The 19,562-nt window shown below is 41.6% G+C and overlaps 1 protein-coding gene and 1 pseudogene across 2 annotated transcripts in view; both read left to right on the top strand.

Moving 5' to 3' along the window:
* The window catches only part of LOC121166431 (nibrin-like), a 42,518-nt gene extending 26,000 nt beyond the window's left edge, over positions 1 to 16,518 (top strand). Inside the window, exons 12-16 of one of the 2 annotated variants that reach the window (XM_040995529.1) lie at positions 329 to 773; positions 4,673 to 4,759; positions 5,881 to 6,033; positions 7,264 to 7,377; positions 16,465 to 16,518. In XM_040995529.1, coding sequence (XP_040851463.1) covers positions 329 to 773; positions 4,673 to 4,759; positions 5,881 to 6,033; positions 7,264 to 7,377; positions 16,465 to 16,518 — 853 coding nt within the window. The remainder of the gene's footprint in view (positions 1 to 328; positions 774 to 4,672; positions 4,760 to 5,880; positions 6,034 to 7,263; positions 7,378 to 16,464) is intronic. The other variant, XM_040995528.1, reaches the window with a different exon arrangement.
* LOC121166446 overlaps positions 1 to 19,562 on the top strand; it is a 1,182,205-nt pseudogene that overhangs the window by 314,285 nt on the left and 848,358 nt on the right.

Genomic DNA, 19,562 nt, shown 5'->3' with positions numbered 1-19,562 from the left:
CTCCTGGCAGCAGAGTATTTTTAGACTTTTTTTGTTGTTGTTTTTACCTTTTTCTCAGCAGTGATTAATCAGTTCTGCTTCAGCAGAGAAAATATGGATTTCCATATTGCTTGAGCCACAAGGTCCATTAGTCCTATCACAACTGTAGAATGTGTATAAATATGAAATGCTTTCAAATGTCTGTGGTTGGTTTCCAGTGATAGTATTAATTATGAAAATCAGGAATACATTGTGAGTTAGATGGAAGGAACCGTAAATCTTACCTAACTGAAAAATTACTTAACTGTACTCATGATCTGTTTGTGTCTTTTCTTTGTTGAAATCTAAGGGAAAGAGATGGAGAAGATCAAGAAATGTCTTCATCCAAGTCAGCACGAACAGAAATGTCTTGTTCTCTTCTAGAACAAACCCAACCTGCCCCAGTCTTAATATGGGAAAACACACAGCAGCATCTATCTCAGAATGAGCCTCTTGACAAAGAAACAGATAACTTGATTCTAGTGAACAATTTCAAATCTGATGTGAAAAATTCTGCTCATCAGTCTCTTTGCCCGGAAAAGCTAATAACTAAAAAGAGAAAAGAAATGGATGATCGGGCCATAGAAGATGAAGTCTTGGAAGAGTTATTCAAGAACAGAAAACCAGAGTTGGAAATGCAAGTGAATGTTCATAAACAAGAGGAAAATGTCAATATGAGAAAAAGGACCAAGATGGATCTGGAAACAGGCAGCACTCGCAATGATGAAACAGCACTAGAAAGAGACAAAGGATCTGTAAGTATCTTTTAAAATTTGTGTACTGAATTATTTATTTGAAAGGCGGTGTGACAAGAAGGGAAGGATGTGGGGAGAGAGAGAGATTGCAGCCAGGTGGCCATGACAACCTGGACTTGGCAAGCTCAATCTCAGCAATAGGAATTCCATGCAGGTCTCCCCGTGGTGACATGTTGAATCCAGCCTGAGCTGGATTTCCAAAAGGTAGTTTCTAAACGATTTTGATGATAGAACTATTCTGTGCTTTGTTTTTTTTTTTTTTCTAAAATGTATGTATTTGTTTGAAAGAGTAACAGAGAGGGCTGTTGAGAGAGATACCTTCCAGCTGCCAGCTCACTTGGCAAATGGCCATAGCAGTTAGGGCCAAAACCTGGAGCCAGGAGTTACATCCTGGTCTTCCATATTGGTGACAGGGAATTAAGTACTTAAGCTGCTCCCTTCCTAGGCGGGCGTATCAGCAGGAAGCTGGAACAGGAGTGGAGCAGAAGGATTTGAACTGGCCCTCGGGTATGGTGTACTGGTAACACAATGTGCAGCTTAAACCACGTTAGCACAATGCCAGCCCCTAGAACTGTTCTTTCTACTTTGGGACTTAATACAGATTCTAGTATGTCCATAGATTTACTGTGAGTTAAAATGGAAAACTTAGTGCTATTCCTGCAATGATTTTATCCTTTTTCAGTTATTTCTATTCTGTTTGAACTTTTATTTTATTTTCAATGTTATTTACAAAATTGAGGGAAATGTAGAGCATGTGGGCCTCCAGTTAGGGTGGGGAGGGAGGAGGGTGGGACAAATGTATCAGTTCTTTTTTGTTTTTTTCTCATGTGTCCACAGTGGGAAAGAAAGGCAGTCACTCCTTGCTGTCAAACTACATCAGCACCTAGGGATGGGGGCCAGTCATTTGATGAGAATTAGAGACCCCGATGTGGGGAAGAATGTTGCAAGGCTGATAACTTGAGTGGTTGTGTTAGTTCTGGGTTGTGTCGGCTTCGTTGCATGAGGTTGAGAAAATTTGCAAAGTTTATCAGCTCCAAGTCTTATGAGGTCACTCCTCATCTGTCAGGCATGCTGTCAGGGCCCCCCACTGCAACATGCCCCGACCCCTTTCCTCAGGTAGTCTGCAGCACCCCTGCCATTGAGCAGCACACAGTAAGCCTGAGGGCCAGTGTGTGCAGGGGGCTTCCCAGCCTAGTGTCTGTCCCCTGCCCCCCACTGCATGGCATTTGCTGCAAATCTTTAAAAAGAATAAGATAAAATAAGCAGCTATGCTGGCACACTGATTTACATAACACTGGATTGGCATTATCCAGGCCAAGAATGCCCACCTGCTATTGGCTGCTTTTCTCCCAACAGTAGAACACTTGTCTAGGTCCAAGACAATCTAGGCAATTGCCTCCTGCAATGGTAACATTCTTCTTAGTAGCACCCACTGCGTCTGTGGTCTAGTTCTTCCTCCCCTCATTATATCCACCTAGTCCAAAGTTTTCCTTCTCATTTAAAATTATATCATTTTCTACTACCCTGTCATAATAGCTATTACTTGGGAGATACCATCATTATATTTGCAATCTGGGCCCGGCGCGGTGGCGCAAGTGGTTAAAGGTCCTCGCCTTGCACGCCCGGGATCCCATATGGGCGCCGGTTCTAATCCCGGCAGCCCCACTTCCCTTCCAGCTCCCTGCCTGTGGCCTGGGAAAGCAGTCAAGGACGGCCCAAAGCTTTGGGACCCTGCACCCATGTGGGAGACCCGGAAGAGGCTCCTGGCTTCAGATCGGCATAGTATCGACCCGTTGCGCTCACTTGGGGAGTGAATCATTGGACGGAAGATCTTCCTCTCTGTATCTCCTCTCTGTATATCCGCCTTTCCAATAAAAAATAATAAAAATAAAAAAAATATTTGCCATCAGCCTACAGTGCAGTAGTAAATATCCATTGAACATGGGCGGACACTAACTGTACTGGGTCTCACAGATACTGGGACTTATGTTGATGCCCTGTGATTTTGGTGATCTCTTCTGTCAGCTTTCCCAGAATGTCATTCGTTCATTTAGTTAGTTAGTTACACTGGAGACTGAACATGCAAATAAGAAAGGCAATCTGAGATGTTATTTATTCATAGGCCTTGAGTAAGATCTCTGACCTGGTGATAGACTTACATGACACATGAGTAAAAGTATAGGTCATCCCCAAGCTTACATTCTGAGAATCCACGTTGATAATTATGTGATTCTCTAAGTTACAAAATAAAAAGTTAGAGGCTGGTATTATGGTGTGGTGGGTTAAGCCACTGCGTGCCATGTCTGCATCCCATATAGGAACTGGTTTGTCTTTGCTGCTCCTCTTCTGATCCAGCTCCCTGCCAATGGCCAGGGAAAAGCAGTGGGAATGGTCCAAACGTTTGGACCCCTGCCACCTGTGTGAGACTTGGGTGAAGCTCCTGGTTTCAGCCTGGCTTAGTTCTAGGCAATGCAGCTACCTGGAAAGCGAGCCGATGGATGGAAGATATCTCTCTCCTTCTCTGTCAGTAACTGTGTTATAAATAACTACATAAATGTTATTATTAAAAAAAAAATAAAACCCTAGGAGAATTAGCAGGTTGAAGGATGTAGAGAAGAGGAAGGTAGGAGAAGGTTCATATATTGAATGTATGTTATCATTGTGTCTAAATGAAGTTAAAATATTCTGAAGGTGATAGCAACTGGATGTATATTAAAGTAGTCATGCCTAGTAAGGTTGAAGACACATATTTACTCGTAATAATTGGTGAGTGAAGCATTAATTTTCTTTGGTTCCTAAACATGCACTTTCCAATCTCCTTTTCAAAAGTGATGTGAATATTTATTGCTGTAACATTGAAAACTTTATATAAAATGATATGTCGTGCACTGTATCTAAAGGGATTGTAGCATTACTGAAAGTTTAGGAAACTCTTTATGTAATATGGTTTTGCCTAGAACATGATCTGGACATCTCAGCATGAAAGATACTGTGATTCTATACAGGACACTCTCCACTTTCATTGCAGACAAGTATCTTGAACAGTTAATGTGACTTTATAATTGTAAATATGAGTTAAGATCCCAATGTAACATATCTAAACGGAATTAAGGTGTTTTTCTTTTGATTATACAAGTCATTTGCAAGAATTAGGAAATGTGGAAGACAAAGAGAAGCACAGTGACAGTTTATTGGTGTTCCCACTATAGGAATGAAGGAACAATTTCCCTCTGCCCTATGAACCTTTCCTGGAATAAAGTGACAGAATGAAGTAGGAGGAAAGGCATTTAAAGAAGGGGAAAGATTCACATCATGGGGCAAGGCCACACAAGTGTTTACCACAATCCCAGTTATGCAGAAACATAGGTCCCGCTTTTCCACAGGGAAGGGGAGAAGAAGGGAGCAGTGGTACAATGGCAAATGATTTTTAGGGGAACTCAGTGTGCTTCTAGAACTTACTATAGGCCTGAACAAAGTCTGTTTGGCTTGCCCAGTGGACAGTGGCTTGTGTTTAAGATTGATTGATTGAAAGTCAGGGCTACAGAGAGGCAGAGACAAGGAGAGCTTGCACGTGCTAGTTCGCTCTTCAGGTGGTCACAGCCTCCAGGACTGGCAGGTGAAGCCAGGAAGTTCTAGGACTCCAGGTGGGAGGCAAGTAGCTCAAGGTCTTGGGCCATCTTCTGCTGTCAGCCGTCTGGGAGACCCAGATGAAGCTCCTGGCTCCTGGAACCTGGGTTTGACCTGGCCCAGTCCTAGTTGTTGTGTCCATTGGGTGAGTGAACCAGCAGAAGGAAGATCTTTTTCTGCTTCTTTCTGTGTAACTCTGCCTTTCAAGTTAAGTAAATATGTATATGTTTGTAACTCCTATGAGCAATATTTTATGAATTTTATTCCTTCAGCAAGAAAGTGAAATTGGGAAGAAGTGTGATCTCAAGCAAGAATCACTGTGGTCAGCCAAAGAAGTGTCCATCAAAGAAGAAGCTTGCATGAGGAAATTTTTATGTGTTCTATTTTATTTGTACAAGATGTGACGTGTAGGGAGCAACTATCATCTGTTTCCTTCATTGTACATTCTTAGGATTAATTGTTTCTCTTTCTGCAATTCTTATCCTGATCTTCCTTGTGCCTCCTCTGGAAATGAATGCTGTTGTTAACTGTGACAGTATGGAGTCATTCCTTGCCTCCTGTGACATCAGTAGGTACATGACCAGTTGCAAGACATTTTCAGGCTCATAAATATCAAGTTCTTTACTTAAATAATGAGGGTGAAACCTGGAGGGCGGGAGAAGTGAGATATTTGTGAACTGTGGAGGTATTAGGCTATTGCTTTTTAGAAAGAGTCCCTGACAGTGCTCTGTCTGTCTCAGGAACCCCTGCTTGCTGTCTGTTCTGGTTTTCCTTTCCTTCCTGACTGCCTGTAATTTAGACCTGTTAGCACTTTCCCCTGTTATTGTTTCCAGTTTAGCAGCTTCAGGAGCAGCTGCAACAGTGGTGCTGTGTGACTGACTAGGTAGCTAAGAGCAAATGTCATGAAACAGAGGTCACTGTTAGCAAGTGAAGGATGTCTGAAGGAATCCTGAGGCTGATTTTAGAACTCTTCATCTGGAAAAAGAAATGGCTTGTGAGTGAATGAGGTAACGTCTGAAAACAAAAATTGATTATTTTGAGGTATTAAAGAAATTAAAAATAAAAAAGTGGTGAGACTCCATGAATGCCTAAGTATGGTAGATGATCTGTGGAACATGTAGAATATGTAATCATCTGTGTGAGCCGTTCTAATGAGAAGCAGACAGTGCTGAGGTTTTGTATTGAGAACATATGCACGAAGGTGAGCTGTTTATTTATTAGGATAGGATACTAAATTTAAAATCCCATATGATTTTTAGTCTCCTATTACAGGCCAATGTGTTGAAATGTTTCCAAAGTTATAAAGCATTTGAATTAATAATTTTGTGGATTTGAGGAAGATATGATTTGGTTCCAAATACAAAGTGCAGGCACCAAAAGCAAACTTGTGTCTCCTCAGACGTTCTAAGTTTTTGCCGTAAGTTCCTAAATAACAAGTAATTTTATTTCTCCTTTTCCATCCCTTATGACTCCATTTAAGAACGATGATGAACTTCGGGAAGATGGCGAGGAGTTTCCAAAGAAGCTGTTACTGACTGAATTTAGATCATTGGTGGTTATCTCCACTTCCAGAAATCTGTCGGATGTAAATATTGATTATGGTCAACTGAAGAATTTCAAGAAATTCAAAAAGGTAGTTCTTTCTTTAAGTGTATCACAAGAGGGCAGTGTTTGAAATGTTTTTAGAAATATTGTTAAGATTAAATGGTAATGAAAGCAGTTTATGTTCAAAATGGATGCAGTTTCTTCTACTTAAAAGCTGAGCACAACCAGTAATGAAGGCTGCAGGCATTCTATTATTTCATGCCTTTATAAAACCGAATAGAAACCCAGTCGTGTATCCCTTAACAACACTGAGATACATTCTGAGGAGACAGTTTCATCATTGTGCGATACCATGGTGTAGATCATATCACCTGACTATGTATCTAGCTGATATATTAAAACTGTTTGGAACCAGTGTCAATAATGTAAGTGTGTTATTGACCCAAACACCATAATATACACATTACTCCATGGACACTGAATGTTGCATCAGATCTGAATTCCTGCTTATTAAGAAACTGACATTACATAAACTTGATGAGCGCAACTAATGGGATATCACTGGTTCAATCAGTGCGAGTTTGTTATCTGTTCTGGGGATTTGTTTCTTGATCCAGACCTAACACTAACTGGTGGCCTTTGCCCTCTGCATTTGATCAGAGGACAGTAATTATTTCAGTGTCTGCCGTAACTGACATAGTGTAGCTCTTTGTCTGTGATGTGAGCGTGTACTGTTGTCATTTCTCAGGTTGATTTGTACCTGCTATGATGCTATCTAGAGGGGTCTGAACTCCGTCCAACAGGAGCAATCTCTTCTGCTTAGACGAGATCCCTCTCATGTGACGCCTTTTTAGTGGTGCACTTGCACTTTCCCAACTCACAGCTGTGGCTTGTGAATAGAAACTCAAAAGGGACGAGATTTTATTATTGATTAAGTTACCAGGGAAAAATGTGGTGTTTGCTATTGGTATGTAAATAAGTATAAACAGTGTAAGTAGTTAAATATCTAGAAAGTAGTTTGAATATATAAAAATCATGAGAAATATTGATATGCTAAAAATTATTTTTAAGCTACAAATGGTATTCAAACCAAATTTATTTGAAATGGTACTGAATTGCCTCTAATTAAAATGAATTTGAGTTCTATCTAAATCAGTAATATGGTGGTTGTTGTGCTTTGAAAAATGCATTTGCACACAGAATGTTTTTAGTGCAAACTGTTCATTTGTAAATAGTTAAAAGGTCATTTAGAGCATGAATTGATCATTGTATTTGTTAGTTAAGTGTTAAAAACCGTATTACTTTGACTGATTAACAGGTCACGTTTCCCGGAGCAGGAAAACTGCCACACATCATTGGAGGATCAGATCTAATAGCTCATAATACTCGAAAGAACGCGGAATTAGAAGAGTGGCTAAGGCAGGAGATGGAGGTTAGTACAAGTGAAGCCCACAAACTGAGATAAACTACAGATGCAAGTTTCTTAAGATTGAGCTCTTAAAAACAACTACTTAGAACCAGAAACAAGGATAACTGGCCTGAGATCATTCAAGAAACGTGAGATCTGAAGCCTTGAGATTAATCTGTACTTTCTGTATCACTTCTTTTAGAAAATTCTACTTTATTGGTATTAGTTTACAAAATGGTACATAAGCAAGTGGGTTAGTTAACATTCTGATCTAAACAGGAAAAAGTTTTCAGCCACAAAAAAAGTATGGGTGTGTAGACTTCTGTAGGTTATTACAAATCTATCAGTGATAAATTTGATAGATAGCCTGCTGTTTCTAAAGCAGGAACTGTGTGTGATTAAACATACCTGATCATTTATCATAGGGAATTTTCTTGAGTAGTGCCCATTTTGGAAACCATTAAAATATGGTGTGCCTACCAACAAGTGCACGATAGCTGCAGATCAGTGGGTGTTTCTGTGCTCACAACCACCATCCAAGTTAAGAACAAAACATTCCTAACCCCGGGAGTCCAGTTTTTATTTAATCTGTTCTCGTCTGAAAGTCGAATTTGGCATCAGTTAGATTTTCTCACTGTTTTCTCCCATGCATCCTGACCACTTTTCTGCATGTTTTCTTTCTTTATGTCACTGAACTTTATTTTTGGTGATGTCTTCGGATCATCTCCCCATTTACAGCTTCTTTCTTCAGTTCTGGTTGGTATGTCCTCAGTCCATCGAGTTCTTTTTTTTTTTTTTTTATTGTTGCTTACATTGTATTATGTAGTACAGTTTTATAGGCGCTGGGGATTCCCCCCACCCCTCCCATGCCCCTCCCCCCATGGTGGATTCCTCCACCTTGTTGCATAACCATAGTTCAAGTTCAGTTGAGATTCATTGCTTGCAAACACATGCCTAGCATAAAGCTCAGCGTCTTATTGTCCAGATAAGTTCAGTGGCCTCTTGGGGAGACCTTCTATGGTCTGAAGATAGGTCTAACAGAGTAGAGATCCGGTCAGTTAAAAGCCCCAACAAGGCCTCAGTATCAATATACAACATTATGGAATTAATTGACATAGTATTGGGTAAACAATATGTTAAAAATAATGCAGGTTCCATTCTTCGAAACATCTGGGTTGAGACAGTATCAATGACAGGTTCAAAAAATAACAAACAACCATACAAAAATTACAGGTTAAATCAAGGCAAACATGTGGTATCTAATCTTTTGGGATTCGCTCATTTCCCTTAGCATTATAGTTTCCAGTTGGGCCCATTTAGCCACAAAGAACTGCATTTTGTTTTTTTTAATAGCTGAGTAGTATTCCATAGAGTAGATGAACCAAAGCTTTCTTATCCAATCTTCTGCTGATGGGCATTTCGGTTGCTTCCATGTTTTTGCAATTACTGATTGTGCTGCTATGAACATAGGGATGCATGTTGGTTTGTCGTAAAACAGGTGTTTTGGATATATTCCTAGGAGTGCTATTGCTGGGTAATATGGTATGCAGATTTTGAGTTGTTTGAGTGTTCTCCAGACTGATTTCCATAGAGGCTGTACCAATTTGCAGCTCCACCAGCAGTGGAGTAGGGTTCCCTTTTCCCCGCATCCTCGCCAGCAAGCGTCTTTGGTGTTCTTGTTTATGTGGGCCAATCTTACTGGTGTTAGGTGGTACCTCATCGATGTTTTAATTTGGATTTCCCTTATTGCTAGGGAGCTGGAACATTTTTTCATATGTTTGTTTGCCATTTGGACTTGTTCCTTTGTGAAATGTTTGCCCATTTCCCGTGCCCATTTCTTGAGTGGCTTGTTTGTTTTGGTTTTTTGGTTGTTTTGAAGTTCTTTGTATATCCTGGAAATTAGCCCCCTATCGCCTATATCGTGTGCAAAGATCTTCTCCCACTCTGTGGGTTGCTTTTTTACTTTGTTGATGGTTTCCCTTGCTGTACAGAAGCTTCTTAGTTTGATGAGGTCCCATTTGTTTATTCTGTTCTCAACTGCTATTGCTTTTGGTGTCCTTCTTAGAAAGTCGGAACCTACTCCTAGGTCTTGCAGGGTATTTCCTACATTTTCTTGCAAGAGTTTGAAGGTTTCTGGATGTAGGTTTAGGTCTTTTATCCATGTAGATTGGATCTTGGTGTATGGTGATAGATGTGGGTCTATCTTTTTGTTTCTACAGGCTATCAGCCAGTTGTCCCAACAACATTTACTAAAGAGGCCTTCCCACTTGCTTGAGTTGTCATTGGTCTTTTTGTCAAAGATTAATTGGCTGTATCTGTGTGGGTTCCCTTTTGGTGCTTCTATTCTATTCCATTGATCTTCCTTTCTGTCTTTGTGCCAGTACCAGGCTGTTTTGATAACCACTGCTCTATAGTATGTCCAGAGGTCCGGGATTGTGATTCCCCCTGCTAACTTCTTATTTTTCAGGATGGTTCTAGCTATTCGTGGTTTTTTGTGTTTCCAGATGAACTTTTGAATCATTGTATCCAGTTCCGTGAAGAATGTTTTGGGCAATTTGATTGGAATTGCGTTGAAAATGTATATTGCTTGTGGTAGTATAGACATTTTAATGATATTGATTTTGCCTATCCAGGAGCACGGGATGTTATTCCATCTTTTGAGGTTTTGTTCAATTTCCTTTTTAAATAGTTTGTAGTTTTCTTCGAATAGGTCTCCTACGCTTTTGGTTAGATTTATTCCCAAATACTTCATACTTCTCTCTGCTATTTTGAATGGTATCCTGTTGGTTAGATCTTCTTCCATCTTGGTGTTATTTGCGTACACTATGGCTGTTGATTTTCGTTCGTTAATTTTGTACCCCGCCACTCTGCCAAACTCTCGTATAAGTTCTAGCAGTTTCTGTATTGAGTCTCCTGGTTTTTCTATGTATAGGATTATGTCATCTGCATATAGTGAAAGCTTGACTTCTTCGTTTCCTATACCTATGCCTTTGATTTCTTTTTCTTGTCTTATGGCCTCTGCAAGTACCTCTAGGACTATGTTGAATAGCAGTGGTGATAGCGGGCACCCTTGTCTTGTTCCAGATCTCAGTGGGAAGGGTTCTAGCTTTTCTCCATTCAGTATGATACTGGCATTGGGTTTTTCATAAATTGCTTTGATTATGTTGTGGATTTTCCCATCTATGCCTACTTTGGCTAGAGTTTTTAGCATGAAGAGGTGTTGGATTTTGTCGAAAGCTTTTTCTGCATCTATTGAAACTATTATGTGGTTCTTGTTTTGCAGTTTTTGGATATGGTTTATAACATTTATGGATTTCCGAATGTTGAACCATCCCTGCATTCCAGGGATGAATCCTACTTGATCCGGATGAATGATCTGTCTGATGATTTTTTGAATTCTATTGGCTAGGATTTTGTTGAGAATTTTAGCATCAATGTTCATCAGAGAAATAGGTCTGTAGTTTTCCTTCTCTGATGGTTCTCTGTCCGGTTTTGGGATTAAGGTGATGTTAGCTTCATAGAATGAGTTTGGGAGGGTTGCTTCCTCCTCTATTGTTTTGAAGAGCTTGTAGAGGATTGGGGTTAGTTCTGTTCGGAATGTTTTGTAGAATTCTGTAGTGAAGCCGTCTGGGCCTGGGCTTTTTTTCGTTGGGAGATCTTTGATGACTGTTTCAATCTCTACCTCGGTTATGGGTTTATTTAATTCTGCAGTTGCCTCCGGACTGAGTTTTGGTAAGTGGTGGGAGTCCAAGAACTTTTCTATTTCTTGGTGGTCCTCAAATTTGTGGGAGTACAGTTCTTTGTAGTAATTTCTAATTATTTTCTTAATGATTGCAGTGTCTGTTGTTATGTTGCCTTTTTCATCTTTAATGCTATTGATTCTCACTTTCTCTTGTTTTTTTTTGGTCAATCGGGCCAGTGGAGTGTCTATTTTGTTTATTTTCTCAAAAAACAAACTTTTTGATTTGTTGATTTTATGTTTAGTTTTTTTGATTTCTATTTGGTTTATCTCCTCCCTTGTTTTGATGATTTCTTGTTTCCTATTGTGCGTGGGACTCTTCTGCTGCTGTTTTTCCAGATCCTGGAGTTGTGAGGTTAGTTCCTGTATTTGGCGTCTTTCTTGGGCCTTGACATGCGCTCCGATTGCGATGAATCTACCTCGTAGCACTGCTTTGGCAGTGTCCCACAAGTTTTGGAATGTTGTATCAGAGTTTTCATTGGTTTCCATAAATTTTTTGATCTCATCTTTGATTTCTTCTCTGACCCAATGTTCGTTTAATAGCATATTGTTCAATTTCCAAGAGTGTCTATACTTCCTGGGGAGTTTTGAGTTGTTGATTTCCAGTTTCATCCCATGGTGGTCTGAGAGGGTACATGGTATGATACTAATGTTTTGGAAGTTGTTTAGATTCGCTTTATGTCCTATCATGTGGTCGATTCTGGAGAAGGTGCCATGCACCGCTGAGAAGAATGTATAGTCTGTGGCCTTAGGATAAAAAGTTCTATATATGTCTACTAAGTCCAGTTGTTCTATTGTTTGTGTGAGCTCTGTTGTTTCTTTGTTGAGTTTTTGTTTCGTAGTCCGGTCCATTGTTGTTAGAGGTGTGTTGAGATCGCCTACAAGAATTGTGCGGGTGTCTATGTCTTCCCTTAAGTCTGTAAGTAATTGCTTTACGTAACTAGGTGCATTAAGATTCGGTGCATAAACATTAATGATGGTGATTGCTTCTTGATGGATCATTCCTTTCACCAGTATAAAATGGCCTTCCCTGTCTCTTTTGATGTTAGTTAGAATGAAATCTATCTCGTCTGAAATTAGGATAGCTACCCCAGCTTTTTTTTCTCGTCTATTGGCGTGAAATATCTTTTTCCATCCCTTCACTTTCAGTTTCTTTGCATCCTTTCTGGTTAGATGCGTTTCTTGTAGGCAACAGATGGTTGGGTCTTGTTTGATGATCCATTCTATTAATCTCTGTCGTTTGATTGGTGAATTTAGACCATTTGTGTTGAGAGTTAAAATTGAGAGGTTGCAATTTTGCCCTACCATGTGATTGTGTTGTGTGTGTGTTGTTGCCTATGTAATTGTCTTGTTTGTGCGGCCTTTAGTTTGGAGACCTTCTTATTTGCCAACTTTGTTTGTGATTTGCCTCCTTTTTGTCCGGGACTAGCGCATTTCTAAGGAGACTTTGCAGAGCTGGTTTTGTGTAGACATATTCTTCTAGTTTTTCTTTGCTATTGAAGTATCTGATTTCGTTCTCATATACAAATGAGATCTTTGCTGGGTAGATTATTTTTGGTTGACAGTTGTTTTGTTTCAGGACTTGGAAGATCTTTGTCCATTCTCTCCTTGCTTGTAGGGTCTCTTCGGAGAAGTCAGCAGTGATTCTGATGGGTTTTCCCCTGTATGTGATCTTTTCTCTACTTCGTACTTGTCTCAGGATTCCTTCTTTGTCTTCATTGGAGTAGAACTTGAGCACCGTGTGTCTGGGTGAAGATCTCTTTGGATCATGTCTGTTGGGAGTTCTCTGTCCATCCTGTATGCGGGGTGGATTCGTGTTCCAAGTGTTTTGGAAGTTTTCCTGTATAATTTCATCAAGCACTGCTTGCATCCCAGATTCTCTTTCTACTCCCTCGGGGAGGCCATGATCCGAATATTCAATTTTCTAAGGTAATCCTTCATCCCTTGCATCATTTTATTAGTTTTGCTGAGGTTTGTCTCCAGCTGTTTAATTCGCTGGGCACCTTCATTTTGTGTGTCTTCTGTTTCAGAGATCCTTTCCTCTGCCGCATTTATTCTGTTGATGAGGCTTTCAATTTTATTATCTTGGGCATCCAGTTTGGTTTTGATTTGTTGTATTTCGGTGATTATGCGGTTCTGGAGGTCTTCCAGCTTTGTGTCCACGTCTCTGAGAAATTTTAGCATTATTTTCATCAATTCCTTTGCTGGTAACACTTCCATGTCTTCATCTCGTATCGCCGATATTGATAATGGCTTTTGGCCCTTGTTCGGTGGGGTGCTGGCTCTTTCATCTGGAGCACAACTCTTTCTGGTGGTTTTTCCCATTGTGTTGGTGTATTCTGGTGGGGCCAATGGACCCGTGTGTTGAGGGGCTGTCAGGTACTTTCCTGTAGAGATTGGAGCCTGCAGGCATGGTGTTGCCGGGTGTGGTAATTTTCAAGGCACCGTTGGTGCGTTCTCAGGGCCCGGGGCTGTAGAGCGCCACCTTGGGGGCCCAGTGGATTCCAGGCACACTCTGGGCACCTCTTCTACAGGTGTGACACCCCAGGGCGTGGAGGGATGGAGGCGCTCTCTGGGTGTGCCCCCTGCACAGGAATCCACAGGGCGTAGAAGGTTTTATGTGCTTTCTCCCTGCGTTCTCCGTGTCAGGGACTGCAGGGTTTTTCAGAGCCCACCTGGTGTGTCTCCCACACACGGGACTGTGGGTGAGGCACTTTCTGGGCGTGGCTCTTGTGCAGTGAATCCACCACTCGTGGTGTGTGGGTGTTCAGAGCCCCTGCTCCCGTGTGGCTCCCCCACACAGGCCCTTAGCGGAGGAGTGGCCCAGGCGCCCTGTTATAATGACTTCACGGCAGGTTCGCACAGTGTCAGTGTGGCGCAGGAGTTTTCAGAGCTCTCCTGGTGGGTCGCCCACGCTCAGAACTGCAGGGTGGGAGGCGAGAAGTGAGCAGTTCACTCTATGGGAGTGGTACCTGCGTGTCAGGGACACACAGCGCTACACTTCCCAAATCTCAGAGCTCTCCTGACACCTGACACCTGCGCTGTGGAGGTGCTGCTGCTGCAGGCGGGGCCGCCAAGCCCGCTCGGTGCAGCGTTCAGAGTCCTCCTGGTGGTTTCGCGCACTCACCAGGCAGGATGTGGGGGACTCCAGACCCTCGCCAGCTGCCTCTGCGCACCGAGCCGCACTGGCCCCCTCAGCGCAGGAACATCCGAGGCGCCTTCCCAGGGCCCCCTCAGCCACCAACACCACTGTGCGTAGTTCCACACAGACCCAACAGTTTCGGCCGCCTGCTCCGCGTTCTCAGAGGCTGGAACCTCAGCAGGGGGCGAGGAATGCGGAGGCTGCCATGTCAACCCCCAGCTCACCAAACGTCCGGCCGCTGCAGTCTGCCTCCACCGCTGCCGAAGGCCTCCCGCCGGCGACGATCCCCCTGATCTCCCCGCCTCCGAGCTGGCCGCGTCTCCCGTCAGGCCGTTTTCAAAAATGACTCAGCAGGTCTGGAGTGGGATGTCGGTTTCACTGCCTTTGCCCTGCTCCGTTCTCGTTGTTCTTCCGAGTTGTGTGGATCTTTTTGGCTCCACACTGTCCCAGGGAACTTCACGGACCTCTCCCTGCGGTTCCCTGCTGTTCCTCTTTGCTGCTTCTGTAGCGTTCTATCCTTCTCTCACTGGATGCTCCCTCACAGCCTTCCTCCTACGTCGGCCATCTTCTTCCCCTCAGTCCATTGAGTTCTAATTCAGCCTAGTGCATTGTTGGATCCCTGGGAGTCTGTTGCATTCTTCTGTAAATTTTCTTGTTTCCTGCTGATTCTTTTAAGTTCCTCTTTCCTTTGCCTGTGAGATCAGTACCTGGTATTTCTTGATCCTTGATCTGTTTTGCCCTTTTTTCCAGAGTATCTATTTTGTATGCTCTGATTGTGATCATTTTCCTTGGAATGTTATCTGTGTGTTTTCTTTGGATTGTAGGTTCAGTTTATTTCTTTCAGAAAAAATAAAGCTTGCGTCTGTATGCCAGTCTTGCTCACCAATATGTGACCACTTTACAGTCTCTTGTGATACTTGTTTTTGGAGCACTCAGTATGTATTTGGAGTCAGAAGCCTAAAGTAAAATTTTATTTCCTTCTTTTATCAGGTGCCAGAGTCGAGACACACACAGTGCTGTGGTCTGTCCTGTGTTTTGTAGTTTCCGTTTCTTTCTCCCTTTAGTGCTGAGTTCATCCTCCCCTTGGGTTTTCTTCTGTGTCCCTGCCAACATCACAGAAAGTGTGTCGTTTGTTGTCTCTCTGCTGTAAACACAGAGGGTATTGTTTGTGCCTCTGTCCAGCTCCCCTGCTCTATCTTTTGATAGTCCAATTTTTCCACTTTCTGGATGACTTGCGTGTTTGAAGTATCCCTTTTTCAGCTTGAAAGTCAGTAGGAAACAGAATATATACCATTGTCGAATGTTCTCCACTTCTTTTCCTAGAGTACTGTATAAGTGTTCTGATTTTTGAATATAGTTCTGAAGCTTCATTTTAGGAGAGTCTCTGTGAAAGCTTTTAAAATATTTTCTTATTTATTGGTCTCTACATTTAAGGCATAACTGTCTTATTGCTATCTACTTCTAATTCTTTTGCATATTTTTAGGCTTTATGTTATTTTTATTTGAAAGGCAGAGTTACAGAGAGAAAGAGAGACAGAGAAGGATGTTCTTCCATCTGCTGGTTCATTCTCCAAATGGCCACAACATCCACAGCTAAGTGATGTGAAGACATGGGCCCAAGAACAGGTCTGGAGATGCAGGATATGATTAGGAAGGTGATAGGAAGCCAGGTTCTCCAGGGATTTGCACCTTGTAAGGGTCAGACTCAGTCACTGAAGGGTTTTGGATGGCAAATGAAGGGATCAGAGGCGGGATTGAGGAAATGCCCTCAGCACATGGTTTTTCTGTTTTAATGTGTTAGAAGTTTGAGGACTTTAGCATGAAAAGTACTGCCTGGCTGGGGTAGTTCAGCAGCCACTTCAGCATGTTCAGCTGGGACTAAACGGAAGGAGCCCATTTGCTGCTGGGGAAGCACTCCCATCTCAGGCTCATGAGTGGTCTTGTGTCAGTGCACTGGAATTCCATGTAGTAGAAGGGTTCTGCTGGAAAGATCAATTAAAAACTCAACAAACTAATAATATGTGTTGGATACCTGTAGAAGGCAGGTCGGGTAGAATTGTTCTGTTCAAGCACTGGGGCAATGATAGTCTCAGTGTGAAGTGAAAACAAATGATTTGTGGAGGGGGAGATGGTCGGGAGGCCAGAGCTCACTGTGATGTGTCAGCCTGGATATTCATGTCCTTAATATTCACCCCTGAGCAAATGTTTGAAAGTGTGTTCATTTCAACAGGTGCAAATTCAGCACGCCAAGGAAGAATCGCTTGCTGATGATCTCTTTAGGTAAGGTTTAATTCAGCTTTCTTAAACTTTGCATTGTTATTTATATAGATTCCTTTTTGTTGTTCTGCCCTTTTGGACAAATAGGCCCTTCACTACGGGAATGTTTTATTTTTAGGATACCTATTTCCTTGTTCTATTTGAGCACCTCTCAGTTGGGCTTATTGGGTATAGCTTTCAAATTTGGGGTTGATGCAGTTGTGCTGTAACACAAGGTAGTTAACATCCGTATTGGCTCATGCAGGGAAAAGGAGGCTTCCTGAGCTAGCTGAACTTGACCACTTTCTGAGATTTATTTTCAACTCTTAAGTAGACTTATGAATGAATGGGACTTTGCATTAAGACAAAATGACAGACATTAACTTTAATTGACACATAGATAAAAACAAAGAAAAATAGATTGGAGTTTTCAAAGTTTGTGGGAGGTTTTAGAGGAGTGTAATGAGTGTTGAAAATGTAATAGGCCAAACAAGTCTTAGTTGACGCTCAAATACTAAATAGAAGAGAAACACAGTGTGAGGGTGCATTTTCCTAATTTTTTTTTCTCTAATCGTAAAGACAGAAGAAAGTGATGTACTTTTCACAGTCAGTTTGGTTGATTCTCTAATTTTGGAAATACAATCCACTTTTTTTAGATGAGAATGCCTTTTATACTGGTTTAATACTGATTTCTTCAGGATTAAATGAGACTGTCAGGTTGCCCAATTATATTTGTTTAATTGCTGTAGCAGAAACTTTTCTACAGTTATAATTCTATTTGGGGTTCATTCTGTTCTGTTGTGCAAATGGTATGCTTTAATTTCTGAGTGCAGGTGTGTGGGATCCATTCCAAGCCCTACTGAAAGAAGTATAAACATACCGTGACTTTTAAACTATTGTTTTAATTATTTTAGTGCTTTACAACATTTTTTGTTAATGATTTGTTTCAGTTTACAATATATTCATAAAAGCAACATCAAAGGCATAAATGAAAATGAACTGCCAGTCCTTTAATAAAGGATGAAATTGGCATTTCCATCCTGTTGCCTATTGTGTGTGTCTTAAGCTTTCAAAGTAAATGATGATCCCTTACTTTAACATTCTTTAATGCCAATTCTTTCCTTGCAGATATAATCCTAATGCAAAAAGAAGAAGACAACTGAAGGTTTTAAAAAGAAGCTGTGAGGAACGATTTCTAGCAAACACTTCACGCTAACTGGATTATATACATTTAGTATATAGAAGAAATTTAAGTCACAAATATTTTATGGCCTAAGTTTGTTTAATAAAATGGACAAAACTCTGTTCCTTTCTTGTGTAACTCTGCTGCAGTCCTCATTATTTGATTCCCCTCAGGAAAAAAGAGAGAGAGAGAGAGAGAAATCCATGATACCATGCCCTTTGTGTGCAGAGTATTAATACTTATTCAAATTCCTGCGCATGTAATATTTTCAGTAATTTTCTACACAAGTGAGAGCATAATGTTTACTGTGTTCTGCACTTTGCTCATTTCCTTTTAGTAGTTTAAATGACCATACGCTTATTTGTATAATTTTTACTCTTCTTTGTTTGTTTGTTTTCCATCTTGCTGTCATGTTTAACTGAAGGGACCCAGATGAAATGGCTATTCTAGTAGTAGGGACTGAGGATTGTATGGAAATCTCCAGCAAGCATGTGCTGGCCACAGGGAAAACCCAGCAAAGTATGAATAATGAAAAACATTGCACAGAGACTAGCCTCAGGTGACACTGGAAAAGAAAGACAAGAAATACTGAATGTTTGGAAACTAAATGACACAGTTAATAAGTAATCGATGGGTCAAGTTAGAAATTACAGTGTGGATGGGAATACATTAATATCTGAATGATGATGACAGTGTCGGAGAAGAAGTTGTGGAGACAGCCAGCCCAGTGGTCGGGTGGAGCTTCAGAGCCTCGAGTGCATTCATGAAGAAAAGTAAAAATCACTCCTGACACATCATTACTAAGAAATTAGACGAAGAGCAGCAAATTAATCCCCCTCAAGGAAGGACATTGAAATGATAAAGGCTGAAGGGTTAGGTGCAAAACCAAATTTGGTTCTTTGGAAACTGTGGATTAAAGTTGAAAAACTGGGGCCAGTGTTGTGGTGCAGGAGATGAAGCCATTCCTTGCAACAGTAGCACACGCTCATCCTGTGTTAGGGCACTGCTTTGAGTTTCCACGGGTCTGTTTTCAAGCCAGCTTGCTGTTGATGTGCCTGGAAAAGCAGCAGGTGAAGCCAAGACCCTGGGCCCTGTCACCCACGTAGAAGACCCCGGGGGAGTTTCTGCTTCTGCTGCTGCCTGGTCTTGCTCAGTCTTGGCTTGTTGCAGGCATTTGGGGAGTGAACCAACAAATGGAAAAATCTTTGGTTCTCTCTCTCTTCCTCTCTTATTCTGATCCTCAAGTAGATGGAAGTAAACAGATAAACATTAAAATACATAAGGGGGATGGAAGTGACACAACTTGGTGAGTGTGTGATAATGAAATTCTCCTTCTCCATGGGTTGGAATAAGTCAGGCAACTCCTCTGGAAAAACTTAGCTGTGTCAGCTAAAGCTACTGCCGCCCCCTCCAGCAACTAGACATGCACCTGCCAGAAGTGAGAGCATGTGTGTGCCAGAGACCACAGGGCTGTGCATTGCAGTAATTCCTCCACATGAGGGGAAAACGTAACTCCATCAACAGGAGAAGAGGTGAATTGTAGTGTATCCACACAGGCGTGGAGAGGCTGACTCCTGTTTAAGGAGGTCAAGAAGCCATTTGTATTGATTTTTTTTTAAGTGAGCAAGACTAATCTGTCAATCACTTGGTACTCTGAGCTGGTAAAGTAGAAGAGCTGCATTCTGGGATCTGGGGAGTTTCATATCAGGCGGCACAGGTGCCGACAACTCCAAGTGAGTTTCCAAAGGAGCCAGGGGGCGTGGGCCCTTGTGTAAGTGAGCAGCTCTAGTTTACTACAAAGGAGGAAACACTCCATCAAAGGAAATTTCTGCATGCTGTCAAATGGGCTGCATGATCAGGGCAAGAAAAGAACAGATGAATAAATATAT

This window comes from Ochotona curzoniae, unplaced genomic scaffold, assembly GCF_017591425.1.
Source record: "Ochotona curzoniae isolate NIBS_2020 unplaced genomic scaffold, NIBS_Ocur_1.0 patch14, whole genome shotgun sequence".
NCBI lineage: Eukaryota > Metazoa > Chordata > Mammalia > Lagomorpha > Ochotonidae > Ochotona > Ochotona curzoniae.
This window is presented reverse-complemented; position numbering and strand designations above follow the sequence as displayed.